General features: G+C 38.2%; 2 protein-coding genes across 12 annotated transcripts in view; one reads left to right on the top strand and one right to left on the bottom strand.

The window, feature by feature from the left end:
- The window catches only part of RAG2 (recombination activating 2), a 126,305-nt gene that overhangs the window by 2,583 nt on the left and 97,368 nt on the right, over positions 1-26,354 (bottom strand). For 2 of the 6 annotated variants that reach the window (XM_042814621.1, XM_042814622.1), the window contains one exon: positions 15,582-15,709. In XM_042814621.1, the coding sequence (XP_042670555.1) occupies positions 15,582-15,664 (83 nt within the window). In that variant the 5' untranslated portion in view covers positions 15,665-15,709. Of the gene's footprint in view, positions 1-2,284; positions 3,107-9,658; positions 9,706-15,581; positions 15,710-26,354 lie in introns of those variants that run through there. The other 4 variants (XM_042814625.1, XM_042814623.1, XM_042814626.1 and 1 more) reach the window with 4 other exon arrangements.
- The window catches only part of LOC122158163 (intraflagellar transport associated protein), a 41,594-nt gene that overhangs the window by 307 nt on the left and 14,933 nt on the right, over positions 1-26,354 (top strand). For 2 of the 6 annotated variants that reach the window (XM_042814627.1, XM_042814629.1), the window contains exons 1-5: positions 96-149; positions 9,516-9,668; positions 22,964-23,118; positions 24,518-24,589; positions 25,527-25,572. In XM_042814627.1, coding sequence (XP_042670561.1) covers positions 9,566-9,668; positions 22,964-23,118; positions 24,518-24,589; positions 25,527-25,572 — 376 coding nt within the window. In that variant the 5' untranslated portion in view covers positions 96-149; positions 9,516-9,565. Of the gene's footprint in view, positions 1-95; positions 150-9,515; positions 9,669-18,030; positions 18,141-18,354; positions 18,468-21,609; positions 21,687-22,963; positions 23,119-24,517; positions 24,590-25,526; positions 25,573-26,354 lie in introns of those variants that run through there. The other 4 variants (XM_042814632.1, XM_042814630.1, XM_042814633.1 and 1 more) reach the window with 4 other exon arrangements.

Consider the following 26,354-nt stretch of genomic DNA (forward strand, 5'->3'; position numbering starts at 1 on the left):
CACTCGAGCAGAGCAGTAAAGGCCGCGCTGCGGGTGCGGGGCTCCCATGGAAACGCCGGCCCCAGGGCTTGCTGGGGCCGGTAGTTTGCCTTCGGCGGCTCTACCAGCCTCGTCTCCGAGGCCGCGCTGGGTCTGGCGGGCCGCGGGCGGTGAGTGGGCCGCAAGGGCCGGGGCCTTTCCGCATCGCTGCCGTCAGCGGGCGGGCCCGCCGCCGACTGCTGGCAGAAGGCGGGTGCTTGTGCGGGGCGTGCGGCGCTGGGGCGGTGGGGGGGAGGCCCGTAACACGCGGGTTCCGCTGTGCTCTCCTGGGCTCCCCGGTCAGTGGGACCGGCCTCCTTAGGATGAACAGCATGCGTGACTGCAAGGCAGACGTCAAGATTAGCGGAAGACGTGTCGGAGCAGTCGCGGCCAGCCGTGTTTCTAACCGTGTTAGTGCCGCACGCTGCTGGCTCTATTTAGGATCGATGGGCTGACTGCCCCATGCTTTTGTCTTGCCGTCACGTTCATCTTGGGGATTGCAGCTTGGATTTGTCATGTTGTATGCTTTCATGAGTAGGTTCCAAGCTGTTTTTTTTTTTTTAAAACATGTTTGTCCGAAAACCTACAGTAGTTAATGCAGTCAGCCTGCGCAGTAACACTGCTCGGGAGAGCAAAGATGCCAGGGAGGAAACCAACTGACCAGTCTGTAGTGACAGCAGAGCTCTGCCTTTCAGTCACTGCCCAGTGCTTGGGTGCAGCCTTTGCCAAACCTGCGTAATTTAAAGCTGTGAGCTAGCTTCAAAGTGAAGAATTTGAAGAAAAAGCCCTGCCAAAAGACTCTCCGCATTTTGAAATACAGTTTCTCTTTTTGAATTCTTTAGGATTTATGTTTTTGTTGTGCCTGGTTTTTATTTTGCTGTAATAGCAAAAGCAAGAAACAGAGGATTCCTTCTTTAAGGAAGGATGAGTATCGTCTAGCGGTGTGCCATCAAAATCTGGGGATTCCAGAACAGCAGCACTTACAGCAAGATTCATGGTGGGGCTGATTTGTGGGACTGATGACGCTAGCTACTTCAAATTTGCTTGAAGAGAAATTTGCCAAATTGTTTACATTCAGATGAGATGCCAAACAGAAATCTTTGCTGCTTGTTTCTTACAGCTATTAAAAAATGTTCTTTTTAGAGGAGTAAGTTTGGGTTTACTGGGCTGTATTTCCTGTCTTTCCTACTGTGTGGTTATGTAGCTTCTTTGTTTTTATGGTCTTTAGTAAAGTAAATGAACTTCCATACTGAGGATGCCATGAGCACACAATAAGTTAGGATTATGGTATTTTCCTACTGGTTTGTTTTTGAAATCGAATGAGTATTAAAATGGCAGATAGTTTAATCAACATGTTGACAGTGTTGAGTTCTTAAGTGTATACTATCCAGAGAAACTGTTGGAGATAGAGTGGAGAAAAGACCAATTAAGATAATTAAGATAAAAATGAGATTGATAGATATACAGAATGTACTGGTTAAATAAAACACACTCAAAAGCATTTCCTTCTTGTCACTGCTTAATATTCCTTGGGCTTTAAATAAGTAATCAGTTCAGTAAGTGAAGGAGAGAATCTTTATCCTGGATTCTGTGACAGCAGTAGTTCCTTAGGCCCTTGCTGGGATTGTTTTGTCTTTCTGGGTTGTTCCATGCTACTTAAAGTGTGTTCACGTTGTGTGGCTGATCTTGGGCTGTGCTGATTTCCATTTCCAAGCTATTACTAACATGACATAAAAAAAATCTCCAAAACAACACCCATATTCATGTTAATTTCACAGTAATTGGAATGTTGCCAAATAGTGAATGATTAGATCTTAGGAACTGCAGCAAACCAAAAGCACCTTTCAGTTATAAAATAAGGTATTTGAACAGCACTGATTAGACATGGAGAGAAAACAGATTGCATGATAGCGTGAAGTCTTAGTTGGTAAATGCTGCTTGCTGACCATCAGATTCTGTCATTAGTTTGTAATTATTTGTAACTTGGCAGGAACACAGTTATCTACAGTACATTTAAATTTGTTTTGCAATATTATATACTTTTTCTTTTCCTCTGACTGATCTGTAGGGTCTCCTTTTGCAAAGCAGCAAGCAAGTGCTCTTTCCAAATTCTTCAGAATTGAGATAATATCCAGACACCTGCAGAGCTTTGAAGTACTCCATAAAGAGGATTAAGAAAGCAATTGTTTTGAGAAATAGTATTTAAAAAATTTCATACGTGCATCAACCAAGCTTGTCTCTGGGTAAAACAATAAGTCAGACGTACCTGGCTGATGGAGTGCTTTTGTGTCTTCCAAAATCTTTCTCTGTAATTGAGATTCAAATGTGAGCACTTTGAGGAATCTTCTCTGACAGCACAGGGGCTTGTGGCATGGAGGGGAATCTATCTGCTCAATTTGCAGATGTGTTCCTGAGAACTCAGTCTACTGTGGCTAACTGGCTGTGACCGTTTTTTTTTCTTTCTTTTTTTTTTCTTTTTCCTTTCCTCTCTTGTCTTCAGATGGCACAACAAGAAACCCACCAGCCTTTGGGAGCTTTGCAGCTGAGCTAGTCGAACAATTGTTAAAGCTTGGAGCATGCACTTCTTTGTAGCTTAATTCTTCACTCTGCTTAATCCATCAAGCTTGTGATCATTTTTGGAACTTTTTTAGTGCCAGTGTACTGTAAAATACAAGCTGAAGTAATTTTTTTGTGTGTGTTCAGAGGTATACTAATTTCTATGTGTAGTAAAAGAATGAGTGAGGACTGGATTTCCAGTCCAAAGTCCATTGAAGTCAGTGACCCTCTGATTAGATCTTAAAGAATGAAAAATTTTCTCCCTTCTGTGCATTTTTCATCAGATTCACAGAGCTTTTCTTCAAGTTAGACTCTGCAAAGTGCTATGGGAACATATCCTTTCAGCAGGCAGCAGTACTGGGGCACAGAGGATAAACCACTTGTATAACATAGCACAGCAAGTAAACTGAAGAACCAAGAAAACAATTCACTCTTCATAGCTCTTTGCTTCTGTTTCCTTGAACCTCACTCACTCCTGAGTTACAACATCTGCCACGCAGTATTTTAGAAATGCTCCATCTCCCATTTGAAACTGCAGGGAGAACAGAAATAAGAACAGCTTGTAGTGGAATTTGGTTTGTACAGGAAAGCAAACACACCCAGTGTTTGTGAAAAATCACCTTGAGACATTGAAAAACTGTAATGCAGCTAGGATGTGGTAGAGTTTCTCATTTGAAATATAGCAGTTGTAAGGCACTGTGCCCTGTATTGTCCACATGGGTCTATTAGTTCTCTAGCAAAACAAAGTATAAAGGAAAACGTACTGCAAAGTTCAAGGCCAGAGTACTTAGCTTCGCCCATAACTTAAGGATATTCAGATCAGATGTATCGGTATTTTCAGTAGTGCTTAGATGATGTTTGACAGATTTGTATCGAGCGCTTCACATAGTCAAACCCTTGTTTGGATCTGAGATCAAAAGATCTACTGGCAAAAGAGATACAAATATTTAAGATAAAATCCAACCTCCACTTGTCTTGTTTAATATTTTATATTCATTTCATTCTCCTTTTGCTACTTGATGTGTCTTATCTCTAGAAATTCTTTTTCTAATTACTGTGGATGAGAAAACAGAGAAATTAAAGTTTGTTGGCAACATCATGTTGGTTTTGGATGAGGATGTGTTCTGTCCAAAATGGTCTTCTGTAACTGTCAGTGACAAACTGTTTTGGAAGAGCTGCAAGCAGCCAGTAGCTTTGGAATAACATATCTACAAAGAAAAATCATGTTCGGAACTGTGCAGTTCACAGCAGGAATATCTAGGGTTTGCAACTTGAAATTATTTGGCAGAGAACCAAGGTGAAAATGAATCAATAGACTTCTTTGCAATTTTCTATTTTAACAACGTTGACATACTATGTTTTCAGCAGATTGCTCATTGTCATGGAGATGCTTTGTTGCATTTCATTTTCTCCTACTACACTTAATTAGGTAATATATGATTTACATTTTCATTCCAAGTGTAGTAGGCGACTGCAACACCCAAGTCATTCCAAGTTGTACTGAGATATTTCCACACCTGTCATTATATTGTCTGCCACTAAACCTTCATCCTTCAGGAGTGGAGATGGCTCTCCGTGGGTTACAGCAACACACTTCAGGGAGGCAATACAGGGGATGCCATCCTACTTGTTTGTGGAAGTAGCCATCCAGGATGCAAATATGTGGCTAGATATTTAGCCAAAACCCAGAGCTCAAACTTGTAGAGGAAGGAAGGCACGGGGAGTCCAGTGTCCTAAAGTCTTCAGTGTTCTGTCTCATCCAAAACCATCAGTAAACAGTGTTTAACATATGAGTTACAGAGCTTTATCTGTAGGGTTGGTTTAAAACAGCTGATTACATCGAGCCCTGCTTTGATGGTAACATACTGGAAGATCACACTGCAGGGGGCGGTGGTTACTGTGCTTCAGTAGTGTTTGGCACAGGAGATGTTACCCTCTGTCAAAGGTCTCTAGGTGGTCTTTAAAGTGCATGTCACTTGTGAAGCAATTGGGAATTCATAAAAACAATAATAATAATAATCAAACAACCAAAAAAAACCCCAACACAACAACAACAACAGAAACCTAAATCCTCTGATCGTGTATGGGACTAACAGAATAGCACTGAAACCGAGCAGGATCAATGTGTTTACTTGCAATTAAAGCTCTTACACATCCTGTAAAATCCTCTGCAAGCTGTGTGTTTTTGACCATCAGGAAGGTCGACTCTGAGGCTTGGTAATGCACTTACATAAGCAGATGCAGCTCCCATTGAAGCAAATTGCTGATGCATTATGTGTGCACCCTTAAGACCTTCTCCTGCTGAAGGCAGTGGCAACCATCCAGCTGATTTAAATAGGATTAGCTGCTGCACATTGCCCTGAATTGAGAGGTGCTGCAAGAGGCATCATTTGAAAGTTTTTGTGCTTTATAATTGAAACTTTTGTTTCTAGCTCATTCCTGTGGCTGTTGTGCCCTGCAGCTGGTGGTGGCCAGGGGTTTCTGCTGTCAGGGTGGATGGGTGGGGGGAAGAGAAGTAGGGCAGGACTGTGGGCAAGAGGTTTTCTTCTGCAACCGTAGCTCTGCAGCTGTTTAGCCAGCAAGGAAACAGCTGACTGCCTTCTGGAGAGTAGGTAACCTTCTGTTCTGCACCACTACAAATGTTTTATGCCTTCCTCAGTGCAGTCAAGAGCCTGCAGGATCACTCCTTTCCCTTGGCCCGCTTTTGAAGTGTCATCCTGGGATGCTTGTATTGTGTCCATATGCAACCAAAAACATTCGAGGACACTGTGACATTGCAGCTTTCCATGCCTCCTTGCTGAAGTAGCCTGGCCACAAGAGTCCCTAAAATTAAGGTCTTTCTAGTGCAGCTCAGTATATGAAACCTTTGAGAACAAGAGCTGCTAGAGAAATGTTTGCTGCTTTGTCCTGTATTGTGGTTTGTAAAAGAGTAAGATTGCATTTATGAGGTGTTAGTTAGATCTTAAGTATTAGAGGCACCTTTGGAAAACGTTAGTTGTGACAAATTGGGTCCTGCACTGGCTGTACATGACTAAAAGATCAGGCATAGTCCAATGGTAACAGCATATAAGATTATATAAGATATTAATAAATTTGTATTTGATCTGATTTGTACATAGTTCATAAAATCTTGAGCACAGGTGTATTTAGTGATAATTTCTGTGAGCCCACAATTTATCACAGTATTTCTGAATATCCTTATTTTAATTGAGAATGCAAGTTCATAGTGTGGCAGCCTGATTACCACCAGAAGTTTTGGAGTACTCAAAAATGCAGGAAAACCATATTTCACTGCACTTTAGAAATTGTTTAATGGAACTAATAACTGCGTAATTGAAATCATGCTAATATTCACTTGATCTGCTCTGTGATTCAGTGCAGAGATTTCTGGTTTGGCTTAAATTGCTGTGAAGAAGGCAGCATTTTGAGAAATAAAATTGATTTTGCACAATCTGCTGATGATCAGCAAGGCTAAATGAATGATCGCCTCAAGAAACCTCATTATAGTAATTTGGATGAATGAGCAGGATTGAGATGCGAAAAGAAGAAATAATAGTTGCTGCTTAAATGAATCACTTACTAATATTTGAGTCCAAATTTAACTATTCAAAGCCAGCACAGGGAGAGAATCACATGTCTTTGCCTTACTTTCTTTGACTCTTGAGTTAATTTGATGCCCTTTTGGAAAAAAAAGGACAGCTTTGGTTTCAGTAGTAGTTACTCTCCATCTGAACAATGTGGACATTTCATTCTTAGAGGTGAGAGTGTATCCAATCCTTAACTGGTGGGTTTATTCCAATCCATTACCGTAACTTAAGATAGCCTATGTTATTTTTTCTTCCTCTTGAGAGTCTTTTGGTCAGCCTGGTTTCATTTGTTTACACTGCAAAACATCTCTGCAGCTGACACATTGTGAAGTTTGTTTAAGAAAGGCCCAGTAATAAAGTAAGTGGGAAACAGCAGAAAACCTAAGTGAAATAAAAATGAAAAATACAAAAAACTCTGATAGGTTGAGCTCAGTTTCTGAACACCTTGTAATGGTATCATCCATCCTAACCACATGTTCAATTTCAGGAATGTGTACTGCGAATGCTGACATCTGTGCTTTTATTTAGGCTGGTAGAATCAGACTGTGCAGTTCTTCAAAGTAATTGGAAATAAGTGGAACATGTAGGTATGGCTCCTCTCTATTGGTTGGGTGAAGAAGGGTTCTTCTGAAAGAACCTAAGCTTGCATTTGAACCTAACAGGTTCTTCCTACCGGTGGTGTCCTGATTCTGTAGACTTAATTTGCAGCTCTGTAGCTGTGCAAGGAAAGATTGAATATGTGTTGTATTATTACTTCTGTATTCCATTTTTTTATTCATTTCTTGCTTTAGATTTTTTTGAACAGAACTGTGATATTCTCATAAAAAGCAGTGGAGATAAAATAAACAGATAGGGTTTTCTCCCCTCTTTTCCAATATAGGATTTGTTAAAATATGAATAATTCAGAGAACTCAGGTTACCTAATATATTCTTTGTGTTTTTCAGAAGAAGAAAAAAAGAAATGTCACCTGTGAATTCTAAGTTATTTCCCTAACAATGGTGAATGGCATTGACACAGTTGGTAACAGCTCTCAATATATGAGTGTCAGCCAACAATAACTATCTTGGCTGTAGCAGAACTACTCTGGATATGCATATTGGACAAAAAATTGGTCTGTATTTCAGTAAAGAATGCTGCTCATCTTCTCCTATGCTTGAACTATCCAGGACGTTTTCTCCACTGTTTTTAAAAGATTACTCTTTTGTTGAAGCTTTTCCCAATACATACAAATTGAAGTGCATGCTAGATGAAAATGCATAGGATCAGTGTAATGTATGTTTAAAACCTTTAGGGATAACTTCCTTTTTAGACTATATCAGGAGGATTCAGGTATAAAATATTGGATTATATTCTCACAATATCCAACGATGGCTTTTTCATGATGTTAACTTTCTGGTTTTCACTATTGCAATACGGCTGAAATTTTGTCAAGTTGAATTCAGCATTGCACCCTAGCTAATAATAACAACCAAAAGCTGGTATTCCTCCAGGGTCTTGTTGTACTATTGCTCCTCCACAGCTTGACCAGTACAGGATGTTAAAACTTGAAGTGGTTTCCCGAGTTCTAATGAAGTAAGAACTGAGCTATAGCAAAATGCAGATGCCTGCTCTGGGTACTTATTCTCAAGCTGATGACCGCATGTCTGGGTGGCTGCAGAACACAGCATTCACTGAGACAGCTTCTGTTTAGCTTGGTTAATTATACAAATGTCATCCCCCAAATGGCTTATCAATTTTCTATCTTATTAGAGCATTTTAGAGTAAAGGAATCTTTGATGCCAGCCCTCCTCTGATTTGTTAATAAGTCAGTCAAACTCTCTGTGACTCAGTTTTGCTAATCTATGATTGGGTATAATATGTGCTTGTTCTGCTTCATGAGACTATTGTGGAGTTTATTTCATTAGTATTTATGAGGACTTGGAGATCATCAATGCCAGAGAAATACAAAAATTTGTTATTACCGTATTAAATATATGTATGTATATTTTTTCCTTTGACACTGGCTTTCCAAATCACTGCAGTGTTTCATATAATGAAATTTACCTCAAATAATGACTGTAATAACTGAACAATAATGAGGAATGGCATTGCTTCCCTCTGAAACCACCATAATTTGCATAAACCATTCTGAGAGTCTGGTAAATGATATTCTTCTTGGTCAGTCCACAGAGATTAATATGTGTTTGACTTTGCGAAACATTAGTGAACTCCAGCTTCAGCTTGTGTAGGTATGCAGGTGTTTTCACATCCTTGGAACATTTGCCTTCTTTACAAGCTGACAATCCAGCAAAATTAGAGTTTGACATTAGACATGATGCTGTATTTTCATTCCAAGCTTGTAACAATTCTTGCTTACTCTTATTAATTATAAAATCAGGTTGGCAGTCCTTCCTTGGTGTATTTGAAGATAGGTTTGAAGTTTTGCAGAACTGAGGTTTCATTCCCAAAAGATGGTTTCTAATGCTGCAGTAAATTGAGGGAAGATGCATGGGAATGTGTGAAAATCAAGCAGTAGGTGAATAATGCATTCCTGTGTCCTTATTACATTTATGTCTGTAAACTGCTTATTTTCTAGTATGGTTGCTACTGTGGGAGAGAGTGGCAGCTCTGTATGTCTGTGCCCCCACCTGTGTCATCCTACTGCTAGTACTCCAGTCCCACATGTACAAAAAATCAGTAATATTATTAACTATTTAATATCACACAGCTGTTAAAATGTATTTACACAAGAAAATAATGTGTGGTGTTTCTGCAGCTCTCAGCATTTGTTCCCTTGTCAAGACAGGGTCCTTGCTTTCCTATATGGCTGCCCACTTCTACCATACTCTCCCTGTCCTGTGTGCTGCCTCAGTGTGCACATGCACATTGTGATTTCACGTGCCCTACACAATCTGGGTTTTGTGGCTTTGATGGTATAGTGAGCTGTGCACCTGCAAAATGATGGATTTAGTCCAAGTTTTGAGTGTACAGGTGTCCTACTTGCAAGATCCAGCAAGCTAGTGAGTGGTGTCACTGTTTCTGCAAAGAAGGCGGGGGTCTGACGGATCTGAAGACTAACAACTCAAAGTGAGGGGAAGGAACCCCACTGAGAGAATCTGGCTCTTATGTGGCCCATTTTACCCGAGAGCATAAATTTCAGGCATACATCTTCACACTTTCTCTCTTTGTACTTTAAGTTACTACATGCCCTTGAGTTCAGGGGAAATGTGGTACATAGTCCCACTGAAGAGACTTGGACTTCACAAGGAGTGAAGAAAAAAATGACATTCTGGGGGTTATAAATGTGGGTTAGGGACTCTTCAGTTCATATCTTTGCTGCCTACAGTTACACATGGTTCTTCTTTTTATTGCAGCAGAAGCCTACTAACCCAGACATACCTATTTGACTGGCAAGGTGTGGATTATGGAAGAACAACTGATGAACAACTGCATCCTTGATCAATTTATTAATAGCCATGAGCAGTCATACGAAGAGTTTCTAAGCACATTCACTTACCTTTTGAAAGGTATGTACATCCCAAATCTCCCACTAGAAATTGCAGCCTGAAAGGATGGTAAGAAGCGCAGCAGTAGTATTTAGAGTTTAGCTTCTGATGCTTTTATTTCTCCTAACAGCAGTGAAATCCCTAATGACAGCTTTCCTTAGTCTGGTTCACACACTTACAGGTGGTTTGCTTTCTTTAGGAATATTGTGGGAGGCAATATGTGGAAGGCTAGGCTTTCCTTACGTAAGTCCCATGTCATTTTGCTAGGGAACTATGCATAAAAGAAGCAGCTACGGAAAATTCATTGTAGTACACAGTGGCCTAAGATGTGTGCAGCTTGGATAGTTTCATTGTTTTAATAGTGCTGGCTTTCTGTGCTATATTATGATAAGCATAAAACTGGCTCTACAAATAACTTGGATGAAGGGATATCATATTAGGATAATTAGGTTGAAAAGGTCTTCTGCTTCACAGATAAAATAAAAGGGTGGAGCTTAATTTTGATCTGAGCATTACAGGAAGTTTGAATTTGTATCCCAATTCTGCAGCTCAGGTTCACTTATTCTGGTTGTTCTTTCAGGTGCAGTAAAAATAACTGAGAGTTACATATTACTCAGTTACAATTCTTTTTACTACAACTTTGCACTAATAATATCCTCATCTTATTGCGGAAGTACTGTGTTTTCCAATTACACTGTGTGGCATGCTCCACTGACTGGCATTCAGAAGTCTGGCCTGTACTTGTCCTTCAGGCAGAACTAAGTGTCAGTCAGAGGCACTGAGCAGAAAACCAGAGGGGGAGTCAAAACTGCCTCAGAAATAATCTTGTGGCAGCCTTCTGTCTCTCGTTCCAATGAAAAATAGAAGAGAAAGGAGGCACTGGGAGGTGAGATAAGAGGATTGAAAATTAGCTTCTGGTCTTTATGTATGATTGATGCACTGGGGATAGGTCCTGTCTTAGAAGCATGCTACATATCATGATGCTACTTGCAAAAAGCTTCAGCGTGTGTTTCAGTCACTTTCATTGTCACTACAGCATCTGCCACTAAAACTTAGTATATCAAAGGTAGAGTTTTAACTGAGTCAAATGCTTAGAAATGTAGCTTCCTATGCTGGTGTAAACAAAATAACTCAGGTTGTTTTTTTCCTGTCTTCATTTTCCTTTAGAAATACCCAAAGGTGTTGGTTTGCATTATAAAACTAATGACCTGTAGAAATTCTACTTTAAGCACAAGGTATTTTAGCATCAGAACAGTGCAAAAACACTGTGCAAAATATGACATTCTTAGTTTTTCAATTTTGCACTTGAAAAATAAGTCATTTGGCTTTTAAAAAATAATTCAAAAAAGCAACTGTAATAGCTTAATAAGACTATCTGTTGATAGGCTCCAGAAATGTTCACTTTCATGTCATAAGTTCAGATATTCACTGTGGAGGTACATTTGTGGTCACTGTCTAATAAGATCTGTCCATTTACAGATTATCTTTCTGAATTTGGCCTGATAGTAGTGTAGATCCACACTGCATCTTCATACAATGAGCATTAGTGTTAGAATTTGCAGTCCTGTCTCATTAGATTTAGAGATATGTCTGTGTACACAAATAACCAAAGCTATTCAGTTATGTTTGTAAATTAGGTTGTAGCATTGCAAACAGAAGAAACAAATAGAACTGATTGGATTCCACTGATTTCAGAGTACCGTATTTGTATAAGGTGACTTTCACTTGTACATAAATTTGTACTAGCTCCCTAGTTGGGTTGCAGGGATGTTTTCACCAGAAGTTTCCATGTTACTCTTGCAAGCATCTCATAAGAAGCTGGTTCCCTAATATGTAATTTTTCTTCATTAATTAAATTTACACACAATAAAACTGAAAAAAATATATGTATATTACCATGAATACAAAATCCAAGCATCACTGACTGCTCTGGACTATCTAGACAGACCCCTTTGAGACTGTAAAATGTTAGGCTAGACTAAGCCCTTGTGGACACATGAGGGTCTTCTTCTGACAGAATAGTTCAATTCTTGTAAACATGGGAAACCGAATATTAATGAATTCTGGCAAGCCTGCCTTTCGCTGGATTTTTAAGGGTTGCTAATAGCCTATTAAAGGAAATCTTATGTTTAGAATGTTGTCTTTTTATATCTGAATGTGATATTACCTTTTGCTTCTCTGTACAACATGAAATGAGATCAAATTCTTCATTATGAGATTTGAGAAAATACTCCTTTTAGCTTGAATAGAACAAGATTTGGAGTCAAGATAAATCCTTCTAAATCCTATGTAACTTATTTAGTGATATATATGTGATTTAAACTTCATGGGACCATAAAATTTTATCTTTGATACAGGAATTTAGTCTTCCTCATTTTGGCACTGTTAAAAACGCAGTGACTCAAAGTCTATTTGTTTTAAAGTGTGCTTGCTGATGTGGCAGAATTTTATAGACTAATAGACAGTAAATTATACTGTAAGGCTTTTCCTTCACTTCTACCAGATCTAATAATGATAGAACATGGATTAACTTACTCGAATGATGTGTAAGAACCTTGAGCTGAGCATTTTAAAGATATATTTTCCAACAGAACTTGATCGATTGTAAGTGCATAATATCTGTAAAAGTATGGCAGCACTCTCTACATGACTGGAAAGAATTTTAATAATTTTTATTGGCCATGTAGCAGAAAGACACTTGAGGGCAGGGCTGCTAAAAAGTCCCTTTTCCTGTGTATGGCATCCAAAGGGTGTTTTTTATTAAAAAGATGATATTAAAATGAATAAATAGTTGAAAGGGATGGTGAACCCATCGTAATACAAATCAGTAATTAGAGCACAGGCCTAGAAAACTGAAACTTTTCATACTCTATTAAGATTTTTAAGAGTTTTAAGTATCTGCAGAAGAAAGACCACCTCTTTTGTTCAAATCCTACTGATGATATTGGTAAGAGAAATTATTTTGTTGATTATTTTAATATGTTCATTAGTATTGCTTGTAGAAACACTAAATGCTCTTATGTTTATGCCAAGTTAACATGTTTGTTTTTTGTTATTCCTTTAGCTTTGAGTAGAAAAGGTTTCAGAACAGCTAACTAGCATTTTTCTGGGGTTGTACAGCTCTGCTATGATGTTTAAATCCAACAAAAAATCATGAATGATGTCTTGACAGTACAGTTAAAGAAGCCTCATGAATGTTGGATTTACAAAGGAATTCATGATGCTGTTTTCTGTAGGGTTGGCTCATGAGTCATCTCTCCAAAACTAAATGCTAGAACAATTTTGGATCTATTTCAGTGAGAATTTGTCTGATCTGTGATTTTTTAAAAAATTACTGCACGGGGCAAGAGATTCTGTCTGGTCTTATAAAGTGAGTTGGAAGTTTAATGGAAAGAATTTGGTGTCCAAAATTAGAAGGCAGCATTTGCTTCTTTTTCTTAAACTCAGAGAGAGACTGGGAAATTCATTCAAACACAAAGTGTCTCCTTCGATCTTTTACCAAAAAAAAAGAATCATCTGGATTTTAAGTTACTCATTTCTTAGTTAAATGTATTTATATGTATCTATATAATTCTGAATCAGCCAGCTGGTAGAATAAGAAGCTATTGCTAGAATAAAATTCTTAGCCGAACTCAAGATTTGCTTCACAGTTTTTCCATGCTTCTGGCTGCTTGACCACTGCAATTAAGTTCAGACCATTGCTGCTGTTAAGTTTGGTCTATTTCATGTACTTCACCCTACTTGGCTCAGTGTTGAGGGCTTTAATCAGACCCATTTCCAAGTAAACTGAACCTTGGATGTATACTTTCTAGCCTCAGTGCTGCTCTTTTAATGCTTCTGGACACAGCAGGCTGTCAGGCAGAGGAAGCTGGACAGTGGCCGACAATCTCTCTGCTTCCAGGTGGAGTGCAAGAGCTATCTTCTATGTTCGGATCAAATTAATTTAATTCCCCAGTGAAAGCTCCTGATGTATTTAGTTCACAGTCCATTTGATGGTAGCTATCTGCTTCCTTTTTTTAACCGTGATAAGAAAAAACAACACCTTTAAACTTCCAGGATAAGTGTCAGTAAAGGCACTTTACAAATTTGGGTCTAACCACAAAAAGCGTGGCAGAAAACTATTTAAGAAATGACAGTAAATTCACTTTAATTTTTTAAAAAAATGGACCACTAGGACAATGATAACCCCAAGAGAAATTTGCAGCCTTCTTTGTATGAGTGGATTTGCCAATAAAAGCAACTAGGCAACTCAATAAAACTAATTAAATTAATCTGTCATCCCCGGGGAACTTAAACAGGGCATGAAATAGGGAAGCAGCATCAATTCAGAGCTTTTTATTGATGTGTTTTGCTGGATCATTGGAAAGAATTGGTTGGGAGAAAAAATTTGCAATTTTCTATTGATCATAAATGTAGTAGCCATCTCTGTAACCTTCATTTGATGTAGTATAGAATCAAATACCATACAGAACCCCTAAATGCAGAAAAAAAGACATAAAGATGCAAGCACAATGGATTATTTTTGAAATTATTTTTCTTTCCTGTGATGCCTCTCTTACTGAACAATTTTAAAGGATTTTCAGATGGAAAAAGATGTATTTTTATCTGTGCATGACTTAGATTATATCATTCTGGAATCAAAGGAAGGAAAATATTTAGTAGTTTTGCTGTTGATGTTTTGGTACACATAGTGGTATAGTAGTGGTATATTGGCTGTAGTGGTATATTGGCTCTGGCTGAATTCTGTTACACTATATGAAATGATAAGACAGGATGAACCCTTGCTCTGCCTTCTCACCTTGCCTTGAAAGGCATCAAAGTGTGCTAAATGCAGCTGTTGGCTGTTTCGTGGCACTCCAATGAGGTGAGGAAACACTGTTAGCTCTCTTTTTCTATATGAAGAAATAGCACAAAGCAAGCATCATAGATGAGAGCCATATAAGGGCTTGACAGGACAACCAGAAACAATAACTGTGACCTCAAACTGTGTTTAGTGTTGAACCTTCCATAAAATTGTGGGTTTTTTTTCTTTTTTTTTATTTTTTTCTTCTGTGTCCAGTATGAAATCATGTAGAAATGGCTACTTTCAAAGAAGTATGTATTTGCCATTTGTTAAAACCAGGTCACTCTGAAGATAACTTAATTTCTTAATTATGATGTCCAAAATCAAGTATTTTTTAAAGTACTTGGGATCTGTGATTCTTTTGAATTTTGTTCCTTCCTGCTGCAATCTTTTTATTACTTGTTAAAAAATTAATACCTTTTGTGGATGTCAGATGCTTTAATCTGACACGGTTTGTTTTTCCTTACAGTGCTTATCTACTTATCTGCTTGCGCTGAATTCTTCTAGAATGCAATTACACAGAAGGTTTTTAAAACTAACCCTGTTCTGATTTATTAGACTGCAAAACAAACAATTAAAAGCCTCCAAGTGCAGAAATAATTCTAAATACATTGTTTTTTTTTAGCTGACATTCCAAGTATGGCTCAGAAATGTGGGGTTCCTGTATACTGCATGGGAATTGTCCTGTTAGCTACTGTCAAATTTAAATTTTCCTAAACTATCCCTCAAACACAGTTTTGTCTGCACTTGGAAAAGAGTGGTGCAGATTTTATGAAGCCATCAAAAGCATTCCCACCTTTATCAACTTCTGGAAAAAAACTTCAAGTTCTTACATCCTGATACACTCTCAACTGTAGTCTGTTCTTTTCAAAACATATTTTTCCCCCACAGCATAAACCCCCTGTTTGAACTAAAGAATCAGGTTTAGTGTGTTGGCAGTACTTGGTTATGGTAGATGCCTCATGGTCCTGGCAGTATGAAGAGTTGTTTCTCCCTTACTTGGGCTGAGCTGGTTAATAGCAGCTGAGAGTCTGCCCTAAAACATCTGTCATGACTTTCTGAAAATTGTAAAGATAACTGTTGGTCATTACCTGTTGGAAGAAGCAGGATTTTGTTCATGGAGGCTGCAGAGATGCTCAAATGCACATCTGTTATGTGGCTTTACCAACGGCATTACAGTATTCAAATGGAGAAGGTATCTGACGCCAGCACTGTTGATCTGTGGAAGAATAATGCATGTATTTAAATGATCAGCTTGGATGAATGTGGTATAAACAGGAAATATTGCCACTCTTCTAACACTGACAATAACTAAAACCCTACAGAGACATAGATATTGATACAGAGAAACAGTACATAAAAACACAGCATATAGATTCCATTAAGGAGAATTGGAGAGATACTGATGTAGTAAAAGAACAGTTAAACTTTTGAAAATGAAGAGCCGATTTAGTTATGAATAAGTATTGCTGTGCATTAAGCTAAAGCGAATGTGTGGGTGGCTGAAATATGCTTGATGTAACCAACAGTCATTCTTCTTTCCCCAGAAGAAATAGATACGGAAAGTCCTCTCCTGTCTTTTATTTATTTATTTTAAAAATACGTTAAAGTAAAATAGGCAAAAGTGGCAGCTAGAAGTAATAATTGGTACTTAAAAGATTACACGTTACTTGTCCCAGTCTACAGAATATTTATTTATCCTAGCTGAGGACACAGAATCATAGAATCGTAGAATTGCTCAGGTTGGAAAAGTCCTTGAAGATCACGAAGTCCAAATGCAACCTAACCAAATTAGCCTAACTCTAACAACCCTCCACTACATCATGTCCCTGAGCACCATGTCCAAACAGTTTTTAAACACATCCAAGGATGGTGACTCAATCACCTCCCCGGGGAGCCTCTTCCAGTGCTTAACAACCCTTTCTGTAAAGAAATGTTTCCTGATATCCAACCTAAACTTATCCTGGCACAACTTGAAGCCATTTCAACTTATCCTGTCACCTGTCACCAGTGAGAAGAGAAAAACCCCATTCTCTGTGTAAGTACCTTTCAGATACTGGAAGAGAGCAATAAGGTCTCCCCTCAGCCTCCTTTCCCCAGACTGAACAGCCCCAGTTCCTTCAGTTGCTTGACATCACATTGTGAACTTTCATTAGCACACTGGTATTAGTGAGCAAAGAATCAAGGCTATATTATTGAACATAGTAAAAGTTGATCTTTTAACAAACAAACAAAAAACATGGAGGCAAATAGTGCTTTTGGATGATTGTCTGTGATTTAATCAGGGTAAGATCAAAGATGTAAGGGGAAGGGCTATACTGATTGAATCTCTGTTCTGGCATAAGCAGAAGAGAGTTCCATAGACATCCATTACACTGGTGCAAGGTTGCAGTGAGGGAAAGGGGAACCAGCAGCATAAAACCCCCTGTTAGAAGAAGAAATGCAGAAATGGAAGACAACAATGTTTGACATACTTGCCTCTGTGTGCAAATTAATATTCATAACATGTCTTGAAAGTGCAGTAAGTTGTTATTTTCTCAGCTTCGCAGATTGAGTAACTTTGACGGAGGAGTTCTGCTTTTAGTGTTGCCATGGGATTGGTGTCATTGAAATCAGTGAGAGTTTTAGCTGAGAAAGATTTCAATAGGACTTTAGCAATTTGGGTGTCTAATAGTTAGATAATTCAGATGCCTGTGGCTGGCAGATATGATACAGTATCTATGGAAAATCCATTGCCCTTTTGGGTGGCAGCAGAAGGTTAGGCAGGACACCTAGGGCTTCTAAAATAGCACTAGTTAACTGTTTAGGCACTTGAATTGCCCTGGAACAGGCAAATAGGTGCCTAATTCCAAAATCTTTCAGTTATTCACTGTACGGAGTAGTTTGTTTTTTTTTTTTTTCCCTTTTATTTATTTATTTTTTTCTTGTCAAAATAAGTTGGACAAATTCTGCATTGATTTACAATGATTTATGTATTTAAATACACAGGAAAAGAAAGATAGCTCAAGAATGTAAATTGGAGCAGATTTCCTTGGCAAAGTAACTAAAATAAAATACGAAGTTCTGTGCTTAGCTGTGCAGTATACAAGCAGGGGGAGGTTGCATATTTTGATTAAGGTACTGCAGAGTTATATCTGGGAGCAGGTTTGATCGAATTACAAAATAACCAAACCAAAACAAACAAAAAACAGCAACAAAAAACTAAGCTTTACAAATTATCCTCCCAACAAATTGGGTTTTCAGGCTTTAAATCTGTTTCTTTCCTGTTATGGCTTGGCATTTAGGGTAAATTACCTCAGCACCATAAAGCCGTATACATAGTTGCTAATAGGTAAATGCAGGTACTTCTGCACTGTTTCCCTGTTCTAAAAATCCTGGAGTGATATTTTATGGAAACATTTCAGTTTGTTTATGCTTTATGTGTGTCTGTTTGCTGGTGCATCTGAGATAATAAATAAAATTGAAATTTGTACTCTTGACCTCTGTACAAGACCATTATCATGCTACTGTGAGTAAATTACTTCTTGTTCAGGAGCACTGCAAAAAGACACTGCATTATTTGAATCCCAGGGGTTGCATCAAAGCATAACTTTGAAGGGATTTGAGGGATTGACAAGTCTTATGCTGTCTAATATTTTGAGGACAAAGAGGTAACTTGGAACTTTGCTGCGTTAGCTTTGTTTTTTTAATAGTTGAAAGGGGCCTTGTTCTCATCCACTTTTTACAAACATTTTTGGCATTAATCCATTGAATTGAAGGAGTGAAACGCTTGGTATCTTATATTGTTTAGTCTGGTGTGTTATCCCAAGCCAGGCACTCTGCAGTATTGATCGCTGTGTCTGTTCTTGCTTTGAAATGTTTCAGACCAAGGGACTTTTATCATTCTTCCAGGACTGGGGCTACTATTTCATCTCATAGGTTTCACTGACAGAAAGTTTTTCCTGGTAATCCCGATAGCTCTCTTCTCTGGCTTTGTGGTAAGTGACTCCATTATTCTTTGAAATATATGGGTGATCAGTGGACATTTTCAAAAGATTCCCTTCCAAATTGAAAGACAAAGAGAATTTTAAGCAATATGGAGGATAGATGCTGGACAGAAAGAATGTATCAATCTGATGTACTTTCTGATAGAAACGTTTCTGAAGCCTGCAACATACGTCTCAGTTACAGTGATGGATATTACTCTAGAGAGACTGAGATTTGCTTTTCTAGAGACCTAAGCTTGTTTGTTATTTCATTGTTAAGGTAGTGACAGTGGAATTTCTAAAAAGTAAAATTGAAAAACTGTCTTCAGAGTAAACATACGAATCCTTCCATCCTTTCAAACCTCTGCTATTTTTTGTTGTGTTTGTATCTGTTATTTATTTTTTCGCACACAGTATCTAAAGGGGGTGGGGAGGAAGAGTGGGCTATGAGAAAGAAGGGGGCAGACTTCAGCAGAATGTGTTGTAACAGAACAAGAGGAAATGGTTTCAAGCAAAAGGAGGGGAGACTTAGGCTGGATAGAAGAAATAGTTTTTTTACAGTAAGGGTAGCGAGGCACTGGCACAGGTTGCCCAGATATGTGGTGGAAGCACCTGTCCTTGGAGATATTCAAGGTCAGGCTGGATGGGGCTATGAGCACCTGTTCTAGTGTAGGTGTCCCTGTTCATTGCAGGGGAGTTGGACCAAATGACCTTTAAAGGTTCCTTCCAACTCAAACAATTCTATGATGCCATGAAAAGCCAGTGCTGTACACATCTGGGTCTTTGCTGTGAATAATGAGTCAATTATCACTTAGCCAAGGGGGGGAGGCTGAGCGAGCCTCTCACTGGCTTGAATGTGACCTGTTTTGCTTTCCATTCTCTTTCAAAAGTAAGGACAGAAATGGCTGGAATTCAGAATACTGTCAAAGGAATAAAGCTGAGATATTTCTCTGCAAATTGCCAGTTTCTTTAGATTTAGCAAAATTTGTGTTGTTTTAAATATATTTTTCAAGATAATAACTTACTGCTCTCAAAGAGGCTGTTGTGTGACGTGTGTGTTGAGAAACTGCAGGTATCAGTAGTCATCAGAAGAGTGGATCTCATCTGCCCTGAGGCACACTGTCTGTGCAACATTATGTTTGATTCTCCCACCCCCCTGCCTGTTCTTGTGACATAGCCTTATTATGCACGTGGGTGCATAGCTGATATTTTACTGAGGAAGCATGTAACAATTTATTTGTGTTTTTTTTTCTTGTCCTTGTAGTTTTTTTTCCCCTTGCAGTCATTAATCTAGTATCACATTGCAGTTGTGAATGTTGCATCAAAGATAATACTTGATGTTATGTAACTCAGCAATGCTGCAGTGGTCTTAACCAAAAAAAATGTGTCTAAGAGCAGCTTATGGCTAGTCTCTTTGGAAATTGAATACTATTCTAGCTAGTCTGAAGTAAATGAATGGTGCACAAATACTGTGAATGGCTCTTGATTTCTTGTTAGCTCACATAACCTATCAACTTTTTGTCTGTGAGAATAGCTCAGATGTCCAGAAAGCATAAAATAAGTCATAAAATAACTTTGTGGACTGCTTAATTGTAACTAATGACAACTATTTGTCCTAGGTCTTCTGATATTAAGTGATATGCTTTTATTTGGAGTATTCAGGATCTTTGGAAAAGGATTATAGCACAGAAGAATGATCACAGGGGCACCCAGGATAGACATTGGCTTATTCAAGTTCTTCACTGAAAGAGTCAGGCATTGGAACAGGCTCCCCAGGACAGTGGTCACAGCCACAGGTTGCCAGAGTTCAAGAAGTGTCTGGACAATGCTCTCAGATATATGGTCTGATTTTTGGGTGGTTCTGTGTAAGGCTTGGATGATGCTTATGGGTTCCTTCCAACTTGGGATATTCTGTTTCTATACATAAGTTTATTCAGAGCCTACTGGCGTATGAATTATGATGTTGAACATTAAAGTTGATGGTGCCTTTTGTCTCTCTGTTAATCTTGCTGAGAAACGTATATTGCTTCCAGAAGCTTTCTTCCAGTTTTTTTACATAAAGGCCCCCGAATGTGCACAGTGAGGATACTGGCCCCTCAGTTCCTAGTGTGACACTGTGGATACATGTTTGGCTGCATAAAGACATTAATATCCTCTTGTGGTTTGTCAGTTTTTAATATTAAACTTCTCAGTTCTTGGTATAAAAAAGGAAGTTCATCCTGTTCTACCACTGTAATAACAAAAGATTGAAGCTTTTTGAGCCGCTAATCACATTCTTCCTGTAAAGTGGGATGACAATATCTTCAAACAGTGGGTGATAGCTTTAACCTGTCAAGAGTTTGAAAGAGGGTTTCTGATTTAACACAGCTTCATTTGCATGGCTTGAAAAAGAGAGTGTGTAGGAAGAAGACATTGCCCATATGTAGTGCTGTTTCCAAATATTGTTTTAGGAAAGCACTTGCTAAAAAAGCAAGGAGAAGCCAGATGTCATATCAAGAGACCTGGGATTTAGGAATTATTCAGAGGATCCATCTGTGGTTTGAGTTTTAAAACCTGTTTGCTAGGCTGTTCTGATCTGGTGCAATTTACTTTTAATGAACCTGACTCTTACAAGTAAGGACGTAAGGTTATGTCCAGAATGCCAGCCCTTTCTGTGTGTCATAGTAACTGCAGCACAGAGCTGTCTGTGGGGATTAATAAGTCTGTGGGAAAGTGGATGGCTGAATGTACTAACCCCAAGGGCATCATTAAGGCTCTCTGCAAGAATTACTTTAATGCCTATAACGTGTAATTTCGCTTTAGAAATGTACTGCAGTGTTTCTTATTCTTATAGAGTAAATCTTTCAAACTAAACCCAAGAAACTTGGTTAAAATCAGCATTTATTTTTTCATGTAGTGCAAAGTTCATCTGGTTCTCCATATTTTATAATGGATTTTTTTTTTTTTTAAATAAAAAGGCAGCTTTATTTTGGCTACAATTAGTATATTTTTAGCTACTTTGTATGCAAACAGTCAGAGTGAGTTTAGAATTCCAAACTGCCATGCAAATGCTTGTCTTGACCTCTAGTCAGCTCTCAGCTGCAGTTGCACTGTGGAGGTTCCATCCGTGATGTCACTGCTGTGTCATAATTTTGCTGGCTGTTCTGCACTGCAGAGACCTGTCCGGTATGATGGCCAGAAGAAGCAGGAGTTGTCCTGTCCTCGCTTCTGTTGTAAATGGCATTCTTAAAGGTATGAAAGGTGTCAGAAGCTGTCGCTGACTCACTTATATTTTTGAATACTCCCTTATTTTCACTGTGGGCCCAATTAGCTGCTATTGATGTATAAAAGAAACATGAGAGAAGGTATCCTAGTCTTCTGTTGGTACAGTGTCAAAATGTTTTTCCAGTCTGACTTTCAACAAGAGAAGAATCCCCTAAAGGAACATACCCTTCTTAAACACCTATCTTTAATCTTTAATTTCAGAGCCTAAACTTTTGACAATTAAATGCTGCTGGCATATGGCTGTTTATAAGCTTGATCCCAGAAACAAATTTTCTCTTGCAAAATTGTTCCTGGACAGTCAGGTTGCTAATGTAGGTTTTGAACACTGAAAGCAGCAGTACCTAAAGGTCTCAGCTCAAATGAGGTGTATTACTAAATAAAGATACAGGAGCTAGATTTGCATTGTGATAAAGAGAGCAGTTCTTTGCTCAGCATCAAAGACAGAGTAGGTAGCCAGACCTTGAAATTTGCTTTCTCATCCTTTTAGGATTGTGCGTCTTTCTAAGCAGAAATCTTTCATCCGATTATGATCTGGGGCTCTCTCTTCATGGTGGCAAATTGCGTGCTGTCATCTGTCTACAAACTAGTAACTTTAAAGTGATAATATCATATAGGACCTGTCACTGTATCTCATCACATAGTCTTGGTCTGGTGGAGGTTCTGGCAGTGGTGATGTGGAAACCTGAGAGCTTTGCAGATGTTGAACCTGGGCAGGCGCACAACTGGTGTCACTACCAGCTCTGGCAAAGGAATTGCCAAGGCTGACTTCTATACCAGACAACATGGATGTTTGCTCTAGTGGTTGTGGTGTTCACATGCAGGAGCATGTGTTTGGGCTATTCATCAGTGTAAACACGGTGATACCAAGATACTGTGGTATGAAATACAAGAATTTTTGGACCAGATCATTACAGCACTCAATAAAATTCAGAGCATTTTTCTGTTCTTGGTAACCTATCAGGTATGTGAAGGTATGTAAAGTTTTTTATATACTGTAAACTTTTTCAACAATGAATTTTTCCGTATCAAGGAATAGATCATACTTTATGTACTAGGAGTTCAAACTGCATATTTAGCTTTATGATAAAGATTGCAAAGTAGATGTATATCATGCACATGGAAATTCTGAGCATAAGACGAGAAGTGAATATTTGAATGAAGTCAGTATAATATCTAGTGAAATTCATATGTTTATCTTGGATGGTGCCATTATAGTATCTGATGTAATATGATTCTCCTTGCAGAAGAAGAGATGAAGATGATTCAAGGATGTAAAAAATCCTTAAGAAAATCATTTTCTGATTCTGACATCTCAAATGGAAATAAACAGGATGGTTTCCCTGAAAGAAGCAAGGAAAAGCTCATGTCTGTCCTACCACAGACTCCAAATGAGAATAAGGTAATAAGTTAACATCTGTCTGTGTGGACAAGCATCAGTTTCAAAAAGATTAAAAGAAGTAAAAATAAGGGTATACTGTCTAAATGTTAGATGCTGATGGTATTATCCCATCTAAGGCAAATATTTAAAACACTACCCAAGTGTGTAATGCTTACGGAGGCAGCTGCAGGGATCACATTTGACAGTGGCATTTTCTCTACTGCAAAGCTGTCCTAATCTGACTAATAAATAAGGAGCCCCACAAAGACCATTGTTAGGCTTTCACTCAAAACTGCAGTTAATGGTAGGGTTTGGCAAAAAGACTTGAGTGTGTGAATACCAGCATGCACACATTTACTTTGCTTGAGGATTTTAAAAAATACAGAATCCTGTTGCTTCAGCTGCCTGAAGTAAATATTAGGCAGGCCAGAAGTCTTTTTAATTTTTGGAAACCTATGAGATTAGGAATGTGCAGGGACAGGAAAACCGCATACATCATCTGGAGAGAGCAAGATGAAAATCTGAATCTACTTCTTAAGAACTTGTACCCTCCTGCATGAATAACAAAAAATAAAGCTGCAATCTTGCCTGTAATAGATTCATTAAGCTTCTTATTACAAATGAAGTAGCAGGTCGTTTTGTGCAATGCACACAGCAACACACTTCAGTGGCTTCAAATGATGGCACTGCCGGGCCTCAGTCAAAGAGAAAAAGCTGTCATTTTTCTCCCTACTAACACATGCCTTTGAGGTAGAATCAAGCAAGGCTTTTAAAACAGTCACATTCTATCAGCTGATTGCATAACAAAAATGACAAAAATCTTTTTGCCACTGATCTTATGAAGAGTACGGATGCTTCATTGGTATAGATGGCCTTTGGGTCTCTTGCTTTAGCCACTTTGAATTGTTTTTCCACCCTGTAGAGCAACGTGCAGCTTCCATTAGCCTTTATGTTAAGGAAGATCTTAATACTGGTCTTTGTTGCTACAGAAAAAAAAGTTTCAGCCATGACGCCACATTTTTGTCACATGAACAGTTTTAGAAACAAATACAGTAGTAGTAGAATGCATCAGAAAAGCTGCTAGAATAGTAATGGGAGGAGTCTTTAATACATTAAGTTGGGCACAGTAGCCTTTAAACTTCCTGTGAGGAAAGAAGGGAAAGAACTGCATTTGTAAACAATATTTCTATTCCAAATGTTGCTTTTTTGGCATAGTGTGATTACTTATACTAAATCAGTCTGGTTCCATGTAGAATTTCAAAGGATTACCTACATGCATTCTATTTGCAGCAGCACAGCATTCACTTTATACAATTTTTAATCACTGTCAAGAATCTGTGTGTGTAAATCAGTAGGGGTGTAAATGAGCTTGACTTGCTTTGGTTCTGTTTCATGCATATTTCTGCATGTCTATCTACAGACGGTCATAAATGAGAGCTGGAAATCTGGTGACTCTGATGGAAATGGCCTCAGTCTATCTGAAAGAGCTCAGGTGAGGTTTCCTTTGATTTTCTTCAAAGTGGAGATTATGAGTTGAACGTCACTGAATTTTGCTTTATGTATAAACAAAGCATTTGCAGTTTGTCAGTGTATTTCTTTCACATCTATGGGAAAGAAGAATGAGATCATCATCCTCCACATTTCTTTTCCAAGTGTTAATGAGCATGTGCTATTAAAATATAAAGGTTGTGTAACACAATAGTGCCAAATCAGTTTGTAAAAAATGATCAAAGAGCATCCCTGATTACTGCACAGATACACAGAAGGCTCTATTGTGTATAGTAAATAAATCCTTTGTTGTAACACTATTTACAGATGGGTTGGGAAAGCTCTTTGACTCTCATATTTGCATCTATTCAGAGTGCTGCCTTGAATATGAAGCAACTCTTGTGATACTTGTTCTATAGTGTGGACTGTTTTCAGCAGATATCAGCCTGATAAAAACAGTAGTGATACGTCCCAGCTGAAGTATTAAAATTTACATAATCCTTAGCTTTTTCATTTTCCATTCAGTTCAATATTAATATCAAATATAGAAAGATGAAGTTTACAGTTTAAGCTGTGCCTGTGTCACGTGTTGTGCCTTTGCAAATCCACAGAGTAGCTTTTTTTTCTTTGAAAATATTTGACTTCTCCATCTTCCTACCAAGATTTTGAAAAGGTTGCTCTTCAGCTTGAGCTTCTTTCGCTGTAGTTGGTATGCAACAGCTGCAGCAGCAATCCTGTGCAGAAATCCTTCTACACTTAGAAGTTTTTCCTTTGTGTTTTACATTCAAGAAAAAATCATATTCTTTCTTGGAAAAATACAGAGGAGAATTGAGATGACAAAGAAGACAACTTAATGCTTTTCTGCTTTTTTGTATTTGTACTGAAAGGAATGAAATTTGATCTGTTTTTCACTTTATTATTTTTTTTTTTTTCCACTGCAGGTGGACCATTACTTAGAAACATACATAGATGGAGAGCCACGCAATGGTACGTTTTATCCATCTTCATATTCACAATCAGATTCTGTCTTTGGATCCATGTGTACAGATATTACTTTTTATTCTTTTTAGTGACTCTGAAACATTGTTTAGCAGAACAGTTTATCTCTTAAAAATTTTATTTTTCCTCCATTCTTCTATTGCCAGAAAATTTTCCCAATTGCCCGTATGCCCCAGACTAATGAATTTATGTCCACACTCTGATGAGATATTAAGTTACCTGTTAGGCAGTGATTTTTTTTCAAGGTTTTTCAACTTTTTGTGGCAACTTTCTCATTTTTCTGTTCTTCTGTTTTGTATAGAAATTATTTTAATTAGAAAGTGTAACCCACAAAGTAAATCGGGTGCTAAAAGAGAATCCTATGAAGTGGAAATATTTAATGAAAATGTTTTCCCTACTCATTATAGTGATTTCATCCTGGGCTTAAAATGAATAAGAATTATCTTTAATACATGGTGAACTTCTTTGAGCATTCAAACTGTGAGCATTTTGAATTGTTTTGAATTTCTCCATTATGAGTACAAAAAATTTAACTCTCCTGCCACTGAAAAGTATATAGAAATATTGTGCCTGCAGTTGTTTGTCTATTACAGGTACTTGTGCGGTCTTTGTTTCTACCAAAATGGAACACCTTGTGGTGATTTTCCTCATCTATACTTGTGACTGCACAAAGAAACCAAGCCATACAGTTTAAGAGTTTTGCATAAAGTCACTGGAAGAAGCTGTGACAGAGCAGACTTTGGTCCTTAGTTGTTACTGTTTAATTAGTC

This window comes from Centrocercus urophasianus, unplaced genomic scaffold, assembly GCF_019232065.1.
Source record: "Centrocercus urophasianus isolate 14NV4802_14NV808 unplaced genomic scaffold, USGS_Curo_1.0 seq_14, whole genome shotgun sequence".
Taxonomy (NCBI): Eukaryota; Metazoa; Chordata; class Aves; order Galliformes; family Phasianidae; genus Centrocercus; species Centrocercus urophasianus.